At 41.2% G+C, this 20,540-nt stretch overlaps 1 protein-coding gene across 1 annotated transcript in view; it reads right to left on the minus strand.

Annotated features, from left to right (window-relative positions):
• SYN2 (synapsin II) overlaps positions 1-20,540 on the minus strand; it is a 205,734-nt gene that overhangs the window by 43,984 nt on the left and 141,210 nt on the right. Inside the window, exons 2-4 of the mRNA XM_028101811.1 lie at positions 4,361-4,418; positions 2,981-3,072; positions 601-757 (exon numbers count right to left, since the gene is read on the minus strand). Coding sequence (XP_027957612.1) covers positions 601-757; positions 2,981-3,072; positions 4,361-4,418 — 307 coding nt within the window. The remainder of the gene's footprint in view (positions 1-600; positions 758-2,980; positions 3,073-4,360; positions 4,419-20,540) is intronic.

Below are 20,540 nucleotides of genomic sequence, written 5' to 3' on the forward strand. Positions count from 1 at the left end.
AGAGCACATTAGAGGGGGGAGGGTCAGAGGGAGAAGCAGACTCCCCGCTGAGCAGGGAGCCCGATGCGGGACTCGATCCCGGGACTCCAGGATCATGACCTGAGCCGAAGGCAGTCGCCCAACCAACTGAGCCACCCAGGCGCCCTGAAGTGATTTTCGAAAAACAAGAGTTAGAGGATGTGATGGGAGCAGGTGCTTCCTTCTAAGAGGGCAGCCTGGAGCAGCAGTTATAGGAGCTGGGTCCCCACTGGCCTTAGGCCTTTCCAATAGAACATTCAGAGGCAAGAAACAGGTATTTTTATTCTTGTATCTTATATGGCTGAGGGCACAGCTTGCAGACTTATAAGGACTTCTTTACAGAATCTTTGTGTGACTTTGTTGTGAGGCCAAAAGCCCACTCTACATCAAAGGCAGCCCAGCCCTTGATGATCATGTTTTATTGGGAGAGCCCACCCTACCCCATGTCTCATCTGAAACACCGCTCACATCCTCTCAGCTGTGCCTAGTGCATCTTGATTACCAGTGGTCCCTCCTGGGGGACTGGGAGATGCAGGACCTGGACCCTACCCTTTTACCTGGGAGGAAGGGGGCCTCACTCACCACCCATGGCTTGTCACAGAAGTTGTAAATGGATTCCAGTGAGTTGATGCTGGGGAGGCCTGCGTACTGCATGCCAATGATAAGGTGGCGGAAGTCCTCATTCTCTGCCATGCCGAATGCATGCTGCCGGATAAGCACAAAGTCTGGCCGGAAGGACCTGGTAAAAATGTAGAGGCAAGTTTCCCATCAACCAGCCCCTCAGGTCATATATCATCTTGTCTCCTATTTCCAAAGCCCTAGACAGAGAAGGGGTGTTAAGGGTCACCTGACGTAAGCCCTTCATTTTATTGTTCTCTTATGGACTAGGAAGTGAGGTATTATGGCACCTCTTAAAGGAGATTTAAGGGACAGGTGTCTGAAGTTCCCTTATTCCTCTGGATTAAGCATTGTCTTTTTCTAAGGTACAAATCCCCTCAGGAGGGAAGAAACACTTTCAGACCCTCACATCTTAAATGAATAAGAATTTACCTGGTCCCTTGGGGCAATAAGAGAGCAGAAGCTCCTTGTGGCTTCAGAGTTTGTGCTCGAAGAGCGCCCCAGTAGACTTTGAAGACATAGTTGCCTGACTTCACCACCCTGCCACGGAGATCCCTGATCTCAGTGTCCTATTCTGACTCCTTAAAACTGCTCCTTAAAAAGCAATGCCCTCATCAGGCCCCGAGAAGAGCAAGGGTCCAGGATGGCTGAGAATAGATGCCAAACTTCCCAATGTTATTCTTCCAAAGTGTACACCAGGGAGGGGTACAAATATTTTTCGAAGAACTGAGGTTGAGCAATGGCTACAGGAAGCACTAGGAGTACAGAATGTTCCCATGCATGGGAAGGCTCCCTGAGTTTTCCCTCTAGCCAGCAAAGCTCCTCAGCTGCTCCATCTTCATGCCCTGACTCCAAGGGAACCCCCCCACCTTCCCAGAGAGTCAGTTCTGTAGCAGCATTCTCCCTCAAGGCTCTGGAGCTTGCCAGTTTCACACCATATGCAATGACCCACCTGGTTCTCTGCCCAGGCACCCATTCAACCCCCACCTACAGCTCCAGTACCACCTGGGCTCAGAGATCAGTCTTTTAAAGTAGGGGTGGAAGAAGCCCTCCTCAGTCACTAAAGGAATGTAGCATCAAGTCAGTATGGCATGTACTGGAGCTGTTCTGATCTCCTTGTGCCCCAGTTCTGGGAAACTGGCTCCAGCTGTATGCTTGATTTTCCTCTGAAAATTGTATGCCAGTTATAGGAACTAAGCCCTAGATTTCCTACACTGGCCAGCTCTTAAGTTCCTACATGCGTACCTGGAAGGGCCTGCCTTAGTTTTGCCAGATCCCTCCTGGCACCCTTCTACAGACCTTTCTGTCACCACCTACCTGTGTGCATGCATCCTTATGACTCATCTACCTGCAGATGGAGGGGCCCATCATTCTCTCTTGAGCTCGCTCCCCACTTGGACGGACATCTATTTTTCTGTCCTCCTCATCTCTAGGATGGAGGAGTTTACATCTCCTGTTGTTAGGTTCCAGACACCTGAGTGTTGCCTTCCCTGTCACTGAGCCAGTTCCTACTGGACACCAGAGACCTCAATGTCAGGATGCTGTAGGTTGAGGTAGGGTAGAGGATGAAGTGAAAATTCTTCCTGGCACAAGATTCTGTATCTGAAAACCTGACACCATGCTGAGCCCCTGGGAAAAATGACACTGTGGAAACCATTTTTCCCCATCTGGAATTCTTGTTACTTCCCTCACAGAATTATTTTATTAAATTTGATCACATCTGTAAGTTACCAAGCACACTACCTGGCATGTAAGTGCCCTGTACCTGCAAATTTTCTTCCATCCACAATGTCCCTTCCAACCTAGACTTTCCTGACTTACGAATTCCCAGGACTGAGGAACAAAGAAAGAGTACAGGGCTGGGAGTTAAGAGAATTCACATAGAAACACAAGGCTCTGCTACTAACTCACTGAGTGAATCTAAGCAAATCAATGTAAAGTAGGAGTTTGAACTAGATCAGAGGTTTTCAAACTTTTTTTCTTTTTTTAAGCAATGGAATCCTGTTTTCCAGGGAAAATATATACAGAGATAAAAGCACAAAAATCACACTGGTGGAAGTGGGGCTGGAATCCTAGGACCCCTCTGGTAGGAGTCTGGTCACCTCTAAATGAGTCCTGAGTCCTTTCTCTACCATTGGACTAAGAGTTCCCTGAGAGTGGGAGCTGGTTTTCTCTGCCTTCTTCTGCCACTTCTACGTTGACACAGCATACATCATTAACTTCTGTACTATATATATGGCACTGCCATTCCACTCCAACACTTGACTTTGAAACCACCTATGCAAACCAGAGACAGTAACTCTGAAGACAGTGACAGTGACCCTGAGGAGAGAAGGGACCTTACCGGACAACCTTTGTGCCATTCCGGAGCACCTGCATATCCACAGCATAGGTCCCATCTGCATGGGCCACAAGGTTGAGCTCTGAAAATTCCGCCTGGAAAATAACAGTGGGGGATTAAGAGGGTAGATTTCATGTTATGTGGGTTTTTTCTTTTTTTTAAACTACAATTAAAATTGTAGTAAAAAAAATTAAAAATAAATAAATAAAAATAACTGTAGGGAAATAAGCCCATAGTCCTGGCTTTGCCAAGTTCTCCACAGAACAGCAGCAGCTCTCCCACCAAATATTCATTCAGTTTTCAAGGCATTTTCACAAACTAATTTCATCTCACTTTCATAGCAACTCTGTGAGGGAGGAAGGACAGAGATAATTCTCCCCGTTTACCAAAGAAGCAGTTAAGTGACTTTCTGGACAAATAAAATTTATTGTTGGCAGAGACAGGAGCAAAGCTCAGGTCTTCTGACTACTCTGTGCTGCCTTTCTATAGAGAGGGAATGCAAACTGGGGCAACATGCCCTCTGTCAGTCTGAACATAAAAACACTAGATTTTAGTTTAGGCAACTGGGTGTTACTTCTGCTCTGCCCCCAGTTAGCTCCATGGACTTGTCCTCCTGGGGGTGGGGTGGGGGAGGAAGTGTTTCTTTCATCTATAAAATGGGAATAATTTTTAATCAACCTTGCCTATCCAACAAGTTGTTTTAAGAACTGAATACAATAATGGGTAGGAAAATACTCTGTAAATCACAGCACACTGTGTAAAGAATGATGAGTAACTTCTATTATTACATAGAAAGTACCTGCATTGTTTAAACTGGACATCCCCCTCTCCACCTAAATGGACTTAATTTCTATTTATCATGAAGCAAAGGGTGGAGGAAGATTTAAAAAAAGGGGAGGGGCTTTCAGGATTTCACTACATTAAAAGAAGTAGGGGTGTGTTGTGTGTGTTTTAATTCTCTCTGAAGTGTAGCTTCTTGCCCAGAGTAGGCAGCATTGGAGGCTGCACAACTGAATGGCAGATATGTGCCAACCCAGGAATATCATGCCATCAAAAACATGGAGGTGTGGCCAGGGTCCCAGGAAGACATTCCCCTAAGGTTTTCCTCGGCCTGAGAACGTAGAAGAGAGCCCTAAGAACCACATTCCTCACTACTTTACAGACAAAAGCACCATGAAAAGAAGTCAGGGAAGTTGAAAGGCAGCCTTCATGGCCATATCTCATAGAGAGAAAAGCCCCAGGGAACAAGGTGAGGGAGAGTAGATGGAGGGCCTGGAATCCAGGGACAAACACTGTCCTCCACTCTGAAGACTAGATGATTCACTCTGGGATGTCAAGAGAGAACAATGATGCAGATGTAACTCTGGGCTTTCGGGTAATTACCTGTTCCACTTTGATGTCATAATCTCCAAGGACTTTTTTACCCCGGAAGCACTTGGCCCTGGAAAAGGAAAACAAAAACAAAACCAAAACCAAAATCAAACCAAACAAAAAACACACAAATTCGTTTTGTACAAGTGTATGAGATCAGAAATTTACTATCATAAAGAAGAAGACCACAGCAGACAGAACCCCAAAATGAGAGTCAAGAGAACTGGGATAGGGTTGGACCCTAACTCAACTACTAGATCATCATGAGAGACCCTCAAGCAAACCACTTCCTCTCCTTTACACTCAGTTTACCCATCCATAAAATAATCCAACGCACTTTTTCACTCCCAGGTTTTGGGATTTTATAGTATCCTTTGTCTTTGGGCTACAAAAGAAGTTTAGAAGTAGGAATTTCTCTAATGTGATTCCCGGTAAAGACCAGGTCAGTACCACACATCTCTATATACTTTCCTTATCTTCCCCCATCACTCTGATTTTCTAGTTGGGTTCTACCCTTGGAATTTTAGTTTTCAAAGAAACTATTATCATTTTACCTCTTCATACCTATACTTCCAAAAAGGATTTGAGGCAATTAATAATTTAAAAGGCAAATATAACCAACAAAGTAAGGATCAAAGGACAATCAGTGAATGACAGAGCATTAATTATACCAGAAATTTTAAAAGGTAGGAGGCTGAGAAAAGTTACTATAATTGAACACAAAACCTATTCTGTATTTCTGAATTCCAGTCAAGAAAACTAGTCAGGTTTAGTTATACAGTACTTACCATCTTCCTATCTTGTCACGGATCTAAAGGAACCTCACATTAATGCGTCAGGGACTTCAGAGCCACTTGTAAGTAGACTGTGTTCATGTTTACATTGATATCCATTTCTACTTTGCCTTTAATCTCCCCCTCTCCACCCTCCAAAAGATTTTCTTACCCATCCACTTAGGCTAGTTCTCCATGTGTGTAAAGGGCCTTTCCATGCTATACCTGTTAGTGAGGCTGGTCTTTCCCAGTGTTTGAAATTTCAAATTAGCATATTTCACTGGAGGTTTCTAAAAGTCCCTCTCCAAAATAAAGGGATAAACAACATTTATTGGGCATAATGTTCTAGGAATTGTGTGCAAGTTGCTTTCAAGAACATCTCATTTAATCCTAATAACAATTTATGATATAGGGAGAAAGGTCTTCATTTTTGAGATGAGGAAACCAAGACTCAGAAGGGAAAAATAGTGTATTCAAGGTCACATGGCAAGTTAGTGACAGAGCCAGTATTCACACCCAAGTCTGAGTCCAGTGCTCCTGGGGCTGTATAGTCATCTCCCTCTGCTGATTCATTCCCTCCATCTTCATTCCCACCATTACAAAAACTGACTTGTCATGTGTGCTGCACTGCATGTTTTTTCCCCCATTTTCCTTCTTCCGCTCAAAAGGGACTTGATGTTGTGAGCACTAGTTCTACTACAAATACTTCCTACCCTGGTTCCTGTGAACTACCCAGGACAAGGCCACGCTATTTCCTTTCCTCTCTGCTGGAACAGTCTGTTCTAGGAAGTTGTCATTTGTCCTATCCAAGTCCCTGGCCACCCTCAAATTGTTCCTCAGAGGCACTCAGCCATCCTGGAGCTGGATCACTGAAGCGATCCCCCAACCTTTGCCCCAATAACTCACTAGCCTTCATCAACTTGCTTCCACAACCCTGTTCAACACTTATAGCTCAGCAACCATCTCTAGCAAGGGGCCTGGACCCTATGCTGTCCCTTTGGCTACTATTCTAACTTATTTATGGACTTAAATGATAATCTACACATGGCACTATCACTGCTCTGTAGGTCTTAGACTCTGTAGGCCTTTGTTCAGGACTAGAAAAAGGAGAAATGGAGTAAATGACCCTGCAGGTTCCTTTCTTGTATTGACAAGGTGTGTCTGCCTTATTACCCGCAATGTTTTCCTGATGCTTCCTCCTATCTTCCTGTCTCAAAATAGCTCTTGTTCTGTGAGTTAAGTCTCAGAGACATTAACAATAACCTCTCATTCTGTTAGGCATAGGATACCTTGCACTTTCAAAGCACATTCCTTGCCTTATTTGTTCCTTACAACTTAGTGAAGCAGCCAAGGCAGATAACACTGTTCATTGGACCGATGGAGAAATTGAAACCCAGAGCAGTGAAATAATATGCCCAAACCACAGAAAAGTTCATAGGAGCTAAGCTTAGAACTAAGAGTTTACATGTAGGTGCTTATGTGTTACCAAGTATTTTAATTCACTCACTTATTTTGTGAGTTTACAATACTGATATTGAAGTATATTTATAGATTCTGGCTGGGTTTATCTGCCACTTCCTGCACCTGCCCATTGACAAAGTTGGCTAATGATACTGTTTTCATGCCTTCTCCCCGCCCCCACCTCTCCAATGATCTTAATGCCTTTTCCTTAAGGTAATTTGTCCTGTTGAAAATCTTAGTCTGTGTTTCCTGACTCCAGGTCACTGACCTCTGTTGGCTGAGCACAGTCTTTTGGAAAAGGACCTAAGATGGCAGACAGATGGGGCACAGAGCCTTCTTCTGGACAATGAGCACATTTTCCTAGCCCTAGCCCTTGGAAATTTAGGTTCCAGATATTTTCATGAAAAATTTTATGACTTATAAGCAAGTGACAGAAGTACCTCTTCATACTAAGAGAGCACTGTTAGGAGGCAGCGTGTTAGAATCCAGGGGAGTTGTGAATCACAGGGCTCTGAAATTATAGTCTGGGTGGGAATCCTAGATGTACCCTTTCCTGGCTCTGTGACCTTAGGCAAGTGGCTTAAATTAAAAAAAAAAAAAGTATGTCATATGGTGAAATCAATCAATCGACCTTCAAAAGTACATAAAAGAATAAGATAAAAAATAAGTTTCTCCTTTCTCATTTCTTTTTCATCACACATAATCCCCATTATCAGTTGCAAGCATATCCTTCCAGTGTGGGGAAAATGTCTGCACACGTATATGTTTCAAACATACATGTAGCATCACGCTATGTAAACTCTTCTTTTTTGAACCTTGATTTTTATTGCACTGAAAAATACATCTTAGTGATATGCTTTCAGCACATACTGATGGACTTCTTTCTTTTTAATAGTTGCATGAAATTCCATTTGAAGATCATACAGTAATTTCACCAATATATATTGGTGAGCATTTAGATTTCCAGTTTTGGGGTTGTTTTTGCCATTATAAACAGTGCTATAATGGCTAATATTTAAGAATATATCCATAGGAGGGGATCCTGGGTGGCGCAGTCAGTTGAGCATCTGACTTTTGGTTTCAGCTCAGGGCATGATTTTGGGGTCCTGAGATCGAGCCCTACATTGGGTTCCGTGCTGAATGTGGAGTCTGCTTTCTCTCTCCCTCTGCCCCTCCCTCTCTTTTCTAAAACAAATAAATAAATCTTAAAAATATATATATCCAGGGGCACCTGAGTGGCTCAGATGGTTAAGCATCTGCCTTCGGCTCAAGCGATGAAGTCCTGGGATAGAGCCCCACATTGGGCCCCTGCTCAGCGGGGATCCTTCTTCTCCCTCTCCCTCTGCTGTTCCCCCTGCTTGTGCTCTCTCTCTCTCTCTCAAATAAATAAATAAAATTCTTGAATATATATATATCCATAGAATATATATATCCACAGAATATATATATATCCCCATAGGAAAAAAGAATACATCCATAGGATAAATAACTTATTTTTTCCAACTGTACTGAGATATAATTGACAAATAAAATTGTATACATTTAAAGTGTGCATCATGATGACTTAATATACCTATACTTTGTGAAATGGGATTAACACACTCAGGTTAATTAACACATCTATCACCTTGCATAGTTACCATTTTATGTGTGTGTGGTGAGAACATGCAAGATCTACTCTCAGAAAATTTCAGGTATACAATACAGTATTATTAACTATAGTCACCATGTTGTACATTAGAAGGATAAACAATTTATTGCAGAATTGCTGGTGCAAGGAACAGACACAGTTACAGTTTTTACTGATATTGCCACACTGCCCACCCCCCATAAGGAAAATATACCACTCTTCTCAGTGTTTGAAAGTTTGGGAAAGTTATTTCACCTCCCTTAGTTCCCTTCTCCTTCCTCTAACCCCCACAGTTCCTTGCATAAACTGGGCACAGAGAAGAACTTTCTGACTGGCGGTCTTGTCAAATCAGCCCAAATTCACCTCCTTTGCTCAATCCTAAACAGAACCCAAGATGTACATCCTTGAAGCACAGACTAAAAATATCTATGGTGCCTGTGTTGTCAATTTCCCCCTATTGTAACATTTTCTTAATAAGCCTAGCAGCTGAGGATCTATGTGAGTTTAATGGCTTGCAGCTTCCTTGATGGGCCAGCCAATGAACCATCTCACCTTACTGCTAAAATGAGTAGAGGCTTCTAGATTTAACTCTTCTTACTCAAGGCAATGAATACGCTCACCAATTCCTATCCAACCAGGGCTTGTGAGGCTGAGGAGCGTGATTTCAGACACTTCTCTGCTAAGGCTGCCTCAAAACTTGGCCCAACTCAGGCAAGCCCAACTTAAATTCTCCCTGTTTTATGCATGGGATAATGGAGAAAGGTCTAGAAATAGGAGCCAGTGGAGTTGGGTTCAGGGATAGTTCTACCACTTTTTAACTGTGTAACTTTGGACAAGTAATTGCCTCTCTGAGCCTTAGTTTCCTCATGTATAAAATAGGGTTAATAATAATTGTAATACTAATAGCAAGCATTCACTATGTACTAGCCACTATTCTAAGTATTTTATGTACTTGACCTCATTTATTAATACCTTACTCACAGGTTGTTGTGAAGACTTAATAAAGCCAGATGAGACTAACTGACATGAAAGTGTTCTGGAAAGTCTGAAATGCTATGCAAATATAGAGTACTATTAGCAAAATGCAACATTTATGTACCAGGTATTATTACTGTTTTATTATTACCACAGCCAACATGGCCTCTTCCTCTTCTAAACTTTCATCTCATTTATTGTCTGCTCATGATATTTGGCTCATAGCATCATCATCTGATACCAACTTTCAAACTCAGCTGTCCAATAATCTGGGACACCACTCTCCCACTCTCAGCCTCAGACAACTGGATTATGTAATAATGCTCGGATTAAGGACCATCCACATATGATCCCTGGATTTTCCAGAACATTTTAGATTTTAAGTAACAATTTTGTCCTGTTGTCAGGTTATATGAACTGAGCTAAGGCCTATGCAAACATAATCATTGTATCTATAAATTTCCAACTCCTTCACTGAGCTATGAATTTACCTAGATTGACAATTGGCTTGCTTATTGACTGGAGATGTTAGGAGTGATGGTTTTGCCTGGACAAATGTAAAAAACCAGAAGAGGCCACCTTCAGGACTGAGCAGACTGAGCCTGTTTCTGCAGGCCCAGCCTCCTCTCTTCTCACATGTGCACATCTAAAGATGTCATGTGAAAATCTGTTCTCAATCTCCATCCACACTGGAACTAAAGGACCTAAAAACAGCCTATAGTGTAAATCCTCCCTAGGTGCCTGAGGTTTGTATAAGAATCAAAACCTCAAGCTAAAATATGAAAGCACTAACAAGCATTCTTAGAGCTCTGGAACCAGTTTAGCACCTAGTAAATGCCTGGCACTGGTCTGGATACTTATCTTTGACACGGTGCTTAGTTTCTGGCGCTCACTGTCTCATTGGCCTTGTTCTTTCAGTCAAGCATCTCTAGGCATCAAGAAGTTAGAAAGTAAGCTAGAAACACTAGAGGATTCCTATTTCCCACCCTATGGTAAAATTAGGCCTGCTGGTCTTGGAGAGAGTTTGTGAGGGCCTGCTGCCACCCGCTGGCAAGATGTGTACTGCAGACATGTTGTGGCTCCAGCTCACTACTTGGCCTGCTGAACAGCCACCAACCCTACTGGCCCAGGAATATCCCTCCAGGTGCTTATTTGCTGCTTTGGCAAACGATGCCTGAAAATTCACTGTTTCTCCTAGAAAGTGTGTGTTCATACACCCCAAGCTAGATACTTAGCTTTTTGCTATCTCTAGAAAGAAAGCCTGTGGTTTGTCAGTAAATTCAGCAACAATTTACTGAGTGTCCAATGGTAAGTGCTGGGACTATAAAAACGCATTAGCAGTTGCCAAGTAGAGGAAGCACAATCTAAAAAAGGAGAATGATATCCATTACCAATATGGGTTATTGCTAAGGTCCCGTGCAACTCTTAAGATTTATAACTAGTATTCACATTCCCACCTTTCAATCTTTCTTTAAAAAATATTTAAAGCACACAACTAAAACAACAAGTTCCAGGTAGCTCAGAAACATATACAGTGGAAAGTAAGTTCCCTCTACCTTCAAGAAGCTCACAGGTTAGTGGGGAATAGAAGCATGAATAAAAGGTATATGCGTAAATATAGGGCATAAGCTGTAGCAGGAGTGCAAAAAAGGCACTTTAGGAGCTCAAAGGAGGGAGTTCTCTTTGCCTGTAGAAGTCTGGGAAGGCTCCAGAGAGGGAGCTAAGTCTTAAAGAATGAGTAGGAAATTGCCACATGAGAAGAAGGAGCAGAATTGAATGGCTGAGTGTAAAGGCACAGAGACTACTTGAGCACAGAACACGGCAGGGAAGGACCCTGTAGGCTGCGCAGTGGGAGCTGCAGGTCCTAAGAAAGGAAGAACTGGCAAAGGGTTTGGATGTCAGGCTGAATAGTTGGGACTTCATGGCTAGTTTCCAAAAGATTTTTTAACACTTTTTATTATGAAAAAACTACCCTCAATGGTTATCAACATTTTGCCAATCTTTCTCATCTTATCACTATCACTGTTGTTGAGACTATTGTTTGAGCGTTTTAAAACAAATCCCAAATATTATGTCATTTCTTCTATAAAATTTTAAGTACTATCCCTAACTGGTGTTGATTTATTTTTTTAATGTAACAAAATATATATAACAAAATTTGCTATTTTAACCATTTTTAAGTCTAAAATTCAGTACATTCACAATGTTGTACAATCACCATCACTACTTCCAAAACATTTTCATCCTCCCAAATAGAAATTCTGTAGCCATTACACAATAAGCGCCCATACCTACCCACGCTCCCAGTCCCTGGTAACCTCTAATCAACTTTCCATCTCTGAATTTGCCAATCTTAGGGTAATGACTTATTAATAATTAATTATTTAATAATTAATAATTTTTAACATCTTTACTGAGGCTATCTTCAAATTTCCCAACTGTCTCCAAAATGTCATCAAAAATATTAAGCAGGGAGGTGACATAATCAGTTGTGTCTAAAATCTGAGAGACCACCTTACCTGGAATGTGGGAAAGACTGGAGGGACCAAACCAGGGCTTGAGATCATTTGGGAAGCCGGTGCAGTAACCAGATTTCAGGACTTGTTTACTGGGACATAACAAACTGATAGCTACTGCACAGCACTCATCGGGCAACTCAATTGATCATTTGATTGATTAAGCCTCAGAACTTTGTAACTGGCTGGAAAATGGCAGTTATTTAAAAAGATGTTTAAAAAATATTAACAAAGAGGATTTAATGAAGTCATAGAAAGTGGTATAGGACTCTTACTAAAGATGTTCTGGAACAGAGATATAAATGAGACCTAAAATAGTCAGGTAGAGCCTTAACATCGGTGAAGTGGTTCTTAATTTAAATTTGCACTTGTTTTCTAATTCATGAACCATAAAACTTTCTTTCAGTATGTGGAAAAATGTGTGTTATGGATAATTAGTTTAGGAATAAGAAGCAAACAACAGGAATAAGTGAACACTTTTCTGGATAAAGAGTTCTGTGGCTACTCCTTGATATCATTAATTCAGTAATTAAGCTGTTCAATCAAATGCTCTGCAACTAAGGCACTTCTTAGATAGAAAGCAAGCTGCATGGTATCTTAGTTAACATTGATATAAATGATCTGGAAGAGAGTACAAGGGGAAACTGCCAAGTCTGCAGATGGCATTCAGCTCTTCCAGGGATTAAAATGCCAAGCTGATTAGGGGTAAACCAAAAGAAGATGTGGATGTGGGCAGAAAAGTGGCAGAGGAGTTTTAATGTGACTAAGTGTAAGAAAACGCATTCAGGGGAAATGATTTTATCATAGAATCATCCAGTAAAGAAACCTGAAATGACAGGGGGAAAAAAAAGACATCAGTTCTGTACAATGTCACAGAAAAAACACAAAAAGATAGAAAGTGAAAGGTTAAAAAATGTTGGGTATCATCAGAAAGTTTATTGGAAACCCAGGCTTTCTTACACTCTGACCTATTGTACAAGTCATAGGACTTTCATATTTCTGACCGAGCATATTAGGTCCACTTACCTAAAAACAAATGACATAATGAAAGTAGAAATGGCCCAGGGAAAAATGGAACAAAATGTAAAATTATTTCATTTGAAATGAATGTCTTCTTCAGTCTGTAAAGGTAAAGATCCAAAGGGGACAGACAGGTATGAGGGAGGGAAAGGGAACACTGAATGACTACGTATGTCATTCATCCCAAATAACCTATTAATCTCATGATATTTCATGCCTTATAGGGAAGTCATCTCAATGTTACTGGTTTTATAGTAAAATGAGGCTCAGATAAACTAAGTGACTTGCTTAAAGGTAGCAGTTAACAGGTGGCAGAGCTAGTAAAATTAAATTTCAGGGCTTCTGATGATGAAATTTAGAGATTGTTTACTTCCTCAGATGGGGACTGTGCTCTATTCATTTTTACATTCCCAATACCTGTCGTACTATTTGACACATAGTAGATGCTCAGGAAATGTTTATGGAGTTAATGAATTGAATATAGCTAGACATTTGGAGGTTAATATCGGAGAATTCAGCCAAGCTCATTGTGAAAGAGTCCTGGGCTTGTAGGTTTCTGAGGATACCTACATAGTCCATTTCTCTGGGGTTTATATTACTCCCTCAAGTTATCTGTGGGAAGACTTCAACAGCCTTAGGCGGCAGATGAGACCCTTTAAGAAAAACAGTAATCTTGGGCGCCTGGGTGGCTCAGTCAGTTAAGCGACTGCCTTCAGCTTGGGTCATGATCCTGGAGTCCCGGGATCGAGTCCCACATTGGGCTCCCTGCTCAGCGAGGAGCCTGCTTCTCCCTCTAGCCCTCCCCTGTCTCATGTACTCTCTCTCTCTCATTCTCACTCTCTCAAAATGAATAAATAAATCTTAAAAAAAAAAGAAAAACAGTAATCTTAAAGCTCTGAAAATGACTAATTTCTGAGTAAACACCCCAGTTGTGACTTGAGTTGGGAACACCAAATCACTTTTTCTGAGCAGATCTGAGATTTTCTGAAGATCTCTATTTTGGAAAATAATTAAATGATGCATTATAACCAGATAACAAGATTATCAAGTACAGAAGGGAAAAAAAAGGAATCCTGTAACTCAGAACACATGATGGGAAGATTAGATGCATTTGTCTGTAATTATAGCAAAGCTACAGAACAGAATGCTTTGGAGTCATGGGACAGATTCTCTTTCCATGACTGGCTTATAAAATTAAATCAGGCTGATTTGATTTTGAAGCAAAATGGGTCAGTTATGAAGTTTGCTTTAGAGAAACATCAAGCAAATATAATTTTTAAAAGATATGGATTTATTTTATGCTAGATAAACGTTCTTAGCATTGACAAATCTCTAGGTTTAACTCCAGTGTAGGGTCACAAATCATACCCACAATCAACACTACCATCAAAGCTGCACATTTCTATCCATTTTTAGCAGACTAGATACAGAGGAATGTTCTTTATAATCTGGCCCCACCCTTCTATTTCTAATTTATCTCCTATTATTTCACTCCTGCAAGATAGCTGCAAAGTTTTTGTATGATTTAGAAAAAGACACTCCTTCCTCCAGGTGGATATACTCCTGTACTAGGGTACTTGACAAAAGAGAATATGGGGCTGAGTTTCATCCTCCACTAGTTTCCTCATTCAAATGCCCTGTATGGTGAAAAACCTGCACAAGCATATACAGGAGCACTGTCCTACCACCATTCAGACACTGAATGGTACTACTACATCAATCTACCATGAAGACACTGTTTCCCAACTACTTCTCATCAAACTACTGCCTCTGTGCTTTGGCCTGCTCAGAAATCACTGCTTTTGGGGTGCCTGGGTGACTCAGTCTGCTGAGTGTCTGACTCTTGGTTTCTGCTCAGGGCCGTGGTCTCAGGGTTGTGAGATCGAGCTGCGCTGGGCTCTGCACTTAGCTCGGAGTCTGCTTGGGATTCTCTCCCTCTCCCACCGCTCCTCCCCTCACTTGTGCTCTCTCTCTCTGAAATAAATAAACAGAATCTTTAAAAAAAAAAAGAAATCACCCCTTTCTCACAATAGCCAAGATATGGAAACAACCTAAATGTCCACTGATGGGCAAATGGATAAAGGAAATGTGATGTATACATATAATGGAATATTATTCAGCATTTTAAAAGGTAATCCTGCCACTTTCAACATGAATGAACCTGGAAGACATTATACTAAGTAAAATAAGCCAGATACAGGTAAATATTGCATGATCACTTACATGTGGAATATAAAATAGTCAAACTCGGAAGCAGAGAGTAGAATGGTGGCTGCCAAGGGCTTGGGAGGGAGTGAAAAACTCCAAAGTTTCAGTCAGGTAAGATGAATGACTTTTGGAGATCTAATGTACATTATGGTAACAATACTGTATTATATACTTGAAACCTGCTGACAGTTCATTTTTTAAGATTTTATTTATTTATTTGAGAGCGTAAGCGAGTGAGAGAGAGAGGACAGGCTGGGGGCGGGGAGGGGCAGTGGGAGGGGGGAAGCAGACTCCCCAGTGAGTAGGGAGCCACACTTGGGGCTCAATACCAGGACCCTGGAATCAAGACCTGAGCCAAAGGCAGATGCTTAACCAACTGAGCCACCCAGGCACCCAAAATCTGCTGAGAGTTCTTAACACACACACACATACGCACACACACACACACACACAAATACACACACACACAAGGTAATCTCAAAGGATTTTTATGCATCTATTGAGATCATAATGTTTTTCTCATTACATTTGCTGCTGTGGTAAATTGCACTGATAGATATTCAAATGCATATGAACTTTGAATTCCTGGAATGAACCCCACTGGGTCATCATGCATGATCCTTTTTATATATCATTGGATCCAATTCGCTAAAATGCTGTTAAGTATTGTTGCATCTATGTTTATTGGGGACTTTGGTTTGTAGCTTTGGTTTGGTGTCAGAGTAATATTGATGGCTTCACAGAATGAGTTGTGGAGTAAGAGTATGGAACTTGTATTATCTCTACCATAAATGTTTAGGAGAATTCACCTGTGAAGTCTATTTCTACTTTTTTCCAGCCCTTGGATCCAGGAATAAATCTTACTTTATTATATAATGTCCTTTTTGATACCTAATTGGAGTCTATTAATTAATATGTTACAAAGAATGATTGCATCTAAATTTGTAAGTGGAATGAGACAAATCATTTTCTCTTTGCTCTTAGCCAAATTATTGCTAAGTTTATTTTAGCCTCAGCCAAATTGGATGGACAGTCTCCTATTTTCTTTTTTGGTACAAATTTTATGAATTATCTTTGCATGTATCCTAAAACTTATTAAAGACCACTTGAAGATTAATGTTAAAAAAAAAAGAAAGAAAGAAATCACCTCTCCTCATTCTCCAAAGTCCAAAACAAGTTCTGCTTCCCTTATGAAATCCTCCGTGTCTTCCTCTCCTATGGTGGTTTTTCTTTCCTCTGAAAGCTTAGTCTGAAACCCATTCACTCGTCACGTTAGAAAGACACAGCTTTGTACAATCCACTGATTATTCATTTATACATGCCTTTTCCTACTGTATCAGAGCCTTCTGAGGGTGCACACTGTCTTATATTTCCTTCCTACTCCCCAACCACTTACTCTCACACTCACCTCTGCCTTAAACAAAGCATACTTGGGATAGTTAATTTTATCTGTCAACTTGGCAGGGCCCCAGGTGTCCAGATATTTGGCTAAACATTATTCTGGGTGTGTCTGTGAAGGTGTTTCTGGATGACATTAACATTTGAGTCAGAATTGAGTAAAGTAGATTGCGTTCCCCAATGTAAGTACACCTAATCTGATCCACTGAAGCCCTGAATGGAAAAAAAGATGGTGGGGACGCCTGGGTGGCTCAATCGATTAAGCGTCTGCCTTCGGCTCAGGTCACGATCCCAGCGTCCTGGGATCGAGCCCCACATTGAGCTCCCTGCTCAGCGGGAAGCCTGCTTCTCCCTCTTCCTCTGCCTGCTGTTCCTCCTGCTTGAGCTCTCTTTCTCTGTCAAATAAATAAATAAAATCTTAAAAAATAAAAAAGGAAGAAGAAGAAGATGAAAAAAAGATGGAGTAAGGAAGAAGTCTCTGTCTCTGCCTGTCTTTGAGGTAGGGCATCAGTCTTCTGCCTTTGGACTCAGACTGAAACTTACACCACCAGCTTTCTTGGTGCTTAGGCCTTCAGACGGGGACTGGAACTGTGTCATCACCTCTCCAGGGTATCGAGTTTGCTGACAAATCTTGGGACTTCTCAGTCTCCATAACTGTGTGAGTGAACTCTTTATAATAAATCTCTCTCCCTTTATCTATCTACCTACTTACCTACCTACCTATTTATCTCTCTATATACTCTCACCCTACTGATCTACAGATATATATATACAAATAATATATAGAAATATATATTATTATCTAGGTATTTACTAACTATTTATGTTATCTATATGTAGATATATAGATACAGATAGATACAGATATCTATCTCCTCGGGCTGCTGAAGCAAAATTCCATAGACTGGGTGCTTAAACAATAGACATTTTGCTGGGAAGTCTAGATCAAGGCAGCAGTCTATTTAGTAAGACCCTCTTCCTGGCTTGGAGAGACCCACCTTCTAGCTGTCTTCTCATAGCTGTGTTCTCATATGGTAGAGAGAGAGGACTCTGTTTTCTTCTTCGTTTTTGAAAAATATTTTATTTATTTATTAGAGGGAGAGCAAGAGGGGGGGAAGCGGGAGGGGCAGGAGAAGGTGGAGGGGAGAGAAGGAGGGGGGGACAGAGGGAGGAGCAGAGGGAGAGGGAGAAGCAGACTCCCTGCTGAGCGGGGAGCGCACACCAGGCTCCATCCCAGGACCTGGGATCCTGCCATGAGGGAAAGGCAGATGCTTAACTGTCTGAGCCACCCAGGCGTCCCTGTTTTCTTCTTATAAAGACATTAATCCTATCATGGGGGCTTCACCTTCATGACCTCATCCAAACCTAACTATTTCCCAAAGGCCCCACCTCCAAATACCATCACACTGGGAGTTAGAACTTCAGCATATGAATTTGGCAGGGGGTGGATGGGTGGGGGAGACGGGACACACACACATTCAGTCCCATAATAAAATCCTTAATAAAGACATGTTGCTTGATTCCTGGCAGAGGACACCCACCCAACTGAAACTTGAGGGAATGAGGAACCACAATACACAAAATAGTATCATATAAGAATACAAAGTACTGTATGTTCATCAATGTGAAAAGCAAATAGCCATTTACACCTTTCAGCTGGAGTACATACTCCCTGAATCACAAAGAAAGAGTACCTTTCCCACTGTGTTACAAAGAAACAAGTTATTTATGCCAACTCAGAAATTTTGCATTTCAATCAGTTGCAAAGTGGTATGGCTCAGTGGAAAGAACATGGATTTTAGAGCCAGATTAACCGGGGTATAAGTCTCAAATCCTCAATTTACTACCTGAACTTGGGCTCTTTATTTCTCTGTATCTTAATCTACAGGATAAACAGAATACCTATTTCTAAAATTTGTTAGATTTAAATGACCCTGCCTTTAATGTATTTCTCAAACATGCTAAATTTACCATCTCTTTTGGGGTTTTGCACTTGTTGCAGGATATATCCTTCCCCTAGACCTTTGCACATTCTGCTGCTTCTTACTATCTGAATCTCATCCTCAGTTACGTTTTTCCAGACTACCTGAGCTAAAGTAGTCTCTTCCCCTCCCAGCCATTCTGTTCATATTATCTTCAAAGACATTATCTTTATTTAAAAATTTCCCTGAGGGGTGCCTGGGTGGTTTAGTCGGTTGAGTGTCCAATGTTTGGTTTTAGGTCAGGTCATGATCTCATGGGTCGTGGGATGGAGCCCTGAGTTGGACTCTGTGGGGAGCCTGCTTGAGGATACTCTCCCTCTGCCCCTCCCCTGACTCTCTCTCTAATAAATAAATAAATCTTTTTAAAAAAATTTCCTTGACTATTTGTTTATTATCTATCTCCCCAATCAAAATGTAAGTTACATGACAACAGTGACCTTGCTGTCATGGTAACTGCTGTATCAATCCCATGCCCAGCTCTATTATAATACCTGGTACATGTTAGATGCCAGATAATATTTGTTGAATGAATATAAGTATGTAAAGTATCTAGCACAGCACCCATTCACTCACTATAGGTACTTTTCTTCCCCCTTTCTATGTAAAAATCACTGGGTTAAACAATGTGCTTGTGTGAGTCCTTTGAAATGGAGAGCATTTCAACAAAATGGATTCTCTGAATGTTGATCAGGCATTTATAATTATAGACAGAAATATGGTCATTTACTCCAATGTTTGATGAGACCATCCTCTGTCTTAATGATCTATTTTAGGTACAAATCAACATACTAGTTACTAAAGTGTTTATAAGACTTTAGTCTCATATGAGACTTTAATAACATAATAACTCAGCCTTCCAAGAAAGAAAATTTTGTTTAGAGGCCTCTTATTTATGAGGCAACAGAGGCCCAGAAAGGGGAAATACTTGACTAATTCAAGGTCATACACTTAGTTAGAGGTAGACTGCATTCCCTTTCCATCCCACCATGCTGCCCCCTTAGAGCAAGAAAGGCAACTCTCCCCAAAAGCAAGGAACATTGGAATTGAACAGAGATCCCTAAGTGACATTATAAGATGTGGAAACTGAGGACTTGAGTTCCATTCAGAGTGCTTGTGAAATCAAATATGATAAAGAATATAAACAGCTATGCATTACAGAAGCATAAGTTTTACTTATTTTTATCACATTACTAATACATTGATTCTGTTTGTGATACTGCGTTACAGTTCATACAGCAAGTTGCTGGAAGGAAATAAGAAAAGAGCTTCTTGGGGCACCTGGGTGGCTCAGTTGGTTAAGTGACTGCCTTTGGCTCGGGTCATGATCCCGGGGTCCTGGGATTGAGCCCCGCATCGGGCTCCCTGCTCGGCAGGAAGCCTGCTTCTCCCTCTCCCACTCCCCTTGCTTGTGTTCCCTCTCTCGCTGTCTCTCTCTCTCTCTCTGTCAATTAAATAAATAAAATCTTAAAAAAAAAAGAGCTTCTCTTCATTCTGTTATCATTAGCAAAGGAGGTTTGACCCTCATTTCCTGGTCCAAGTGAAAACTGCCATGGCTGGTATTATCAGCCTACTCACCACAATGGCTCAGTAGAAACATCCTTGTACCTCAAGGCAACAATACTTTGGATTTCCAAATCCAAACCCAGGTGGTACATTCCATTCTACAATTTTCCAACTGGCACCAATTCATGGGGAAATATTACTCACCAGAATAGGCATTAACAATTGAATTTTGGCAGGATGGGAGAAAAACTGGCATTGTCCTGGAAGAGATATGCCATAGGTTTCCAGATGCACCCAAGTTTAGCAACATGGAACCACATATATTCTGAATGGAAAAATGGATCTTAAATGGTATCCTTTCATTTTTATAGGGAAAGAAACTGAGATTTAAAGAGGAAAAATGGCCCAAGGTCATGTGGTGGGAACCCTATGAAAGACAGCTATGCTCACTACTATATCACCAGTGTACACAAGAACCCTGTGGGAATGGTCATCTCTTTTCAATCCTATGTTCTTCTTGTTATACCAAGTTTTGCCCAGAATGGATCTGGATAGAAGCTCATGCCTTGGTATAGCAGTGCAAAGATATATATGGTGCTGGTCTGGCTCTCTTCTCCTCAATGAATTTGTCCATCCTTTCAGCCACCTCTCATGATCCATCGAAATGCTCCTCACATTTAACAAAGCCAAAAGAATAGTTTTAAAGATCCACTCAAACTGATTGAA

This window comes from Eumetopias jubatus, unplaced genomic scaffold, assembly GCF_037043125.1.
Source record: "Eumetopias jubatus isolate StellerSeaLion01/CBP00866 unplaced genomic scaffold, mEumJub1_p1.0 scaffold_1, whole genome shotgun sequence".
In the NCBI taxonomy this organism is placed as follows: Eukaryota; Metazoa; Chordata; class Mammalia; order Carnivora; family Otariidae; genus Eumetopias; species Eumetopias jubatus.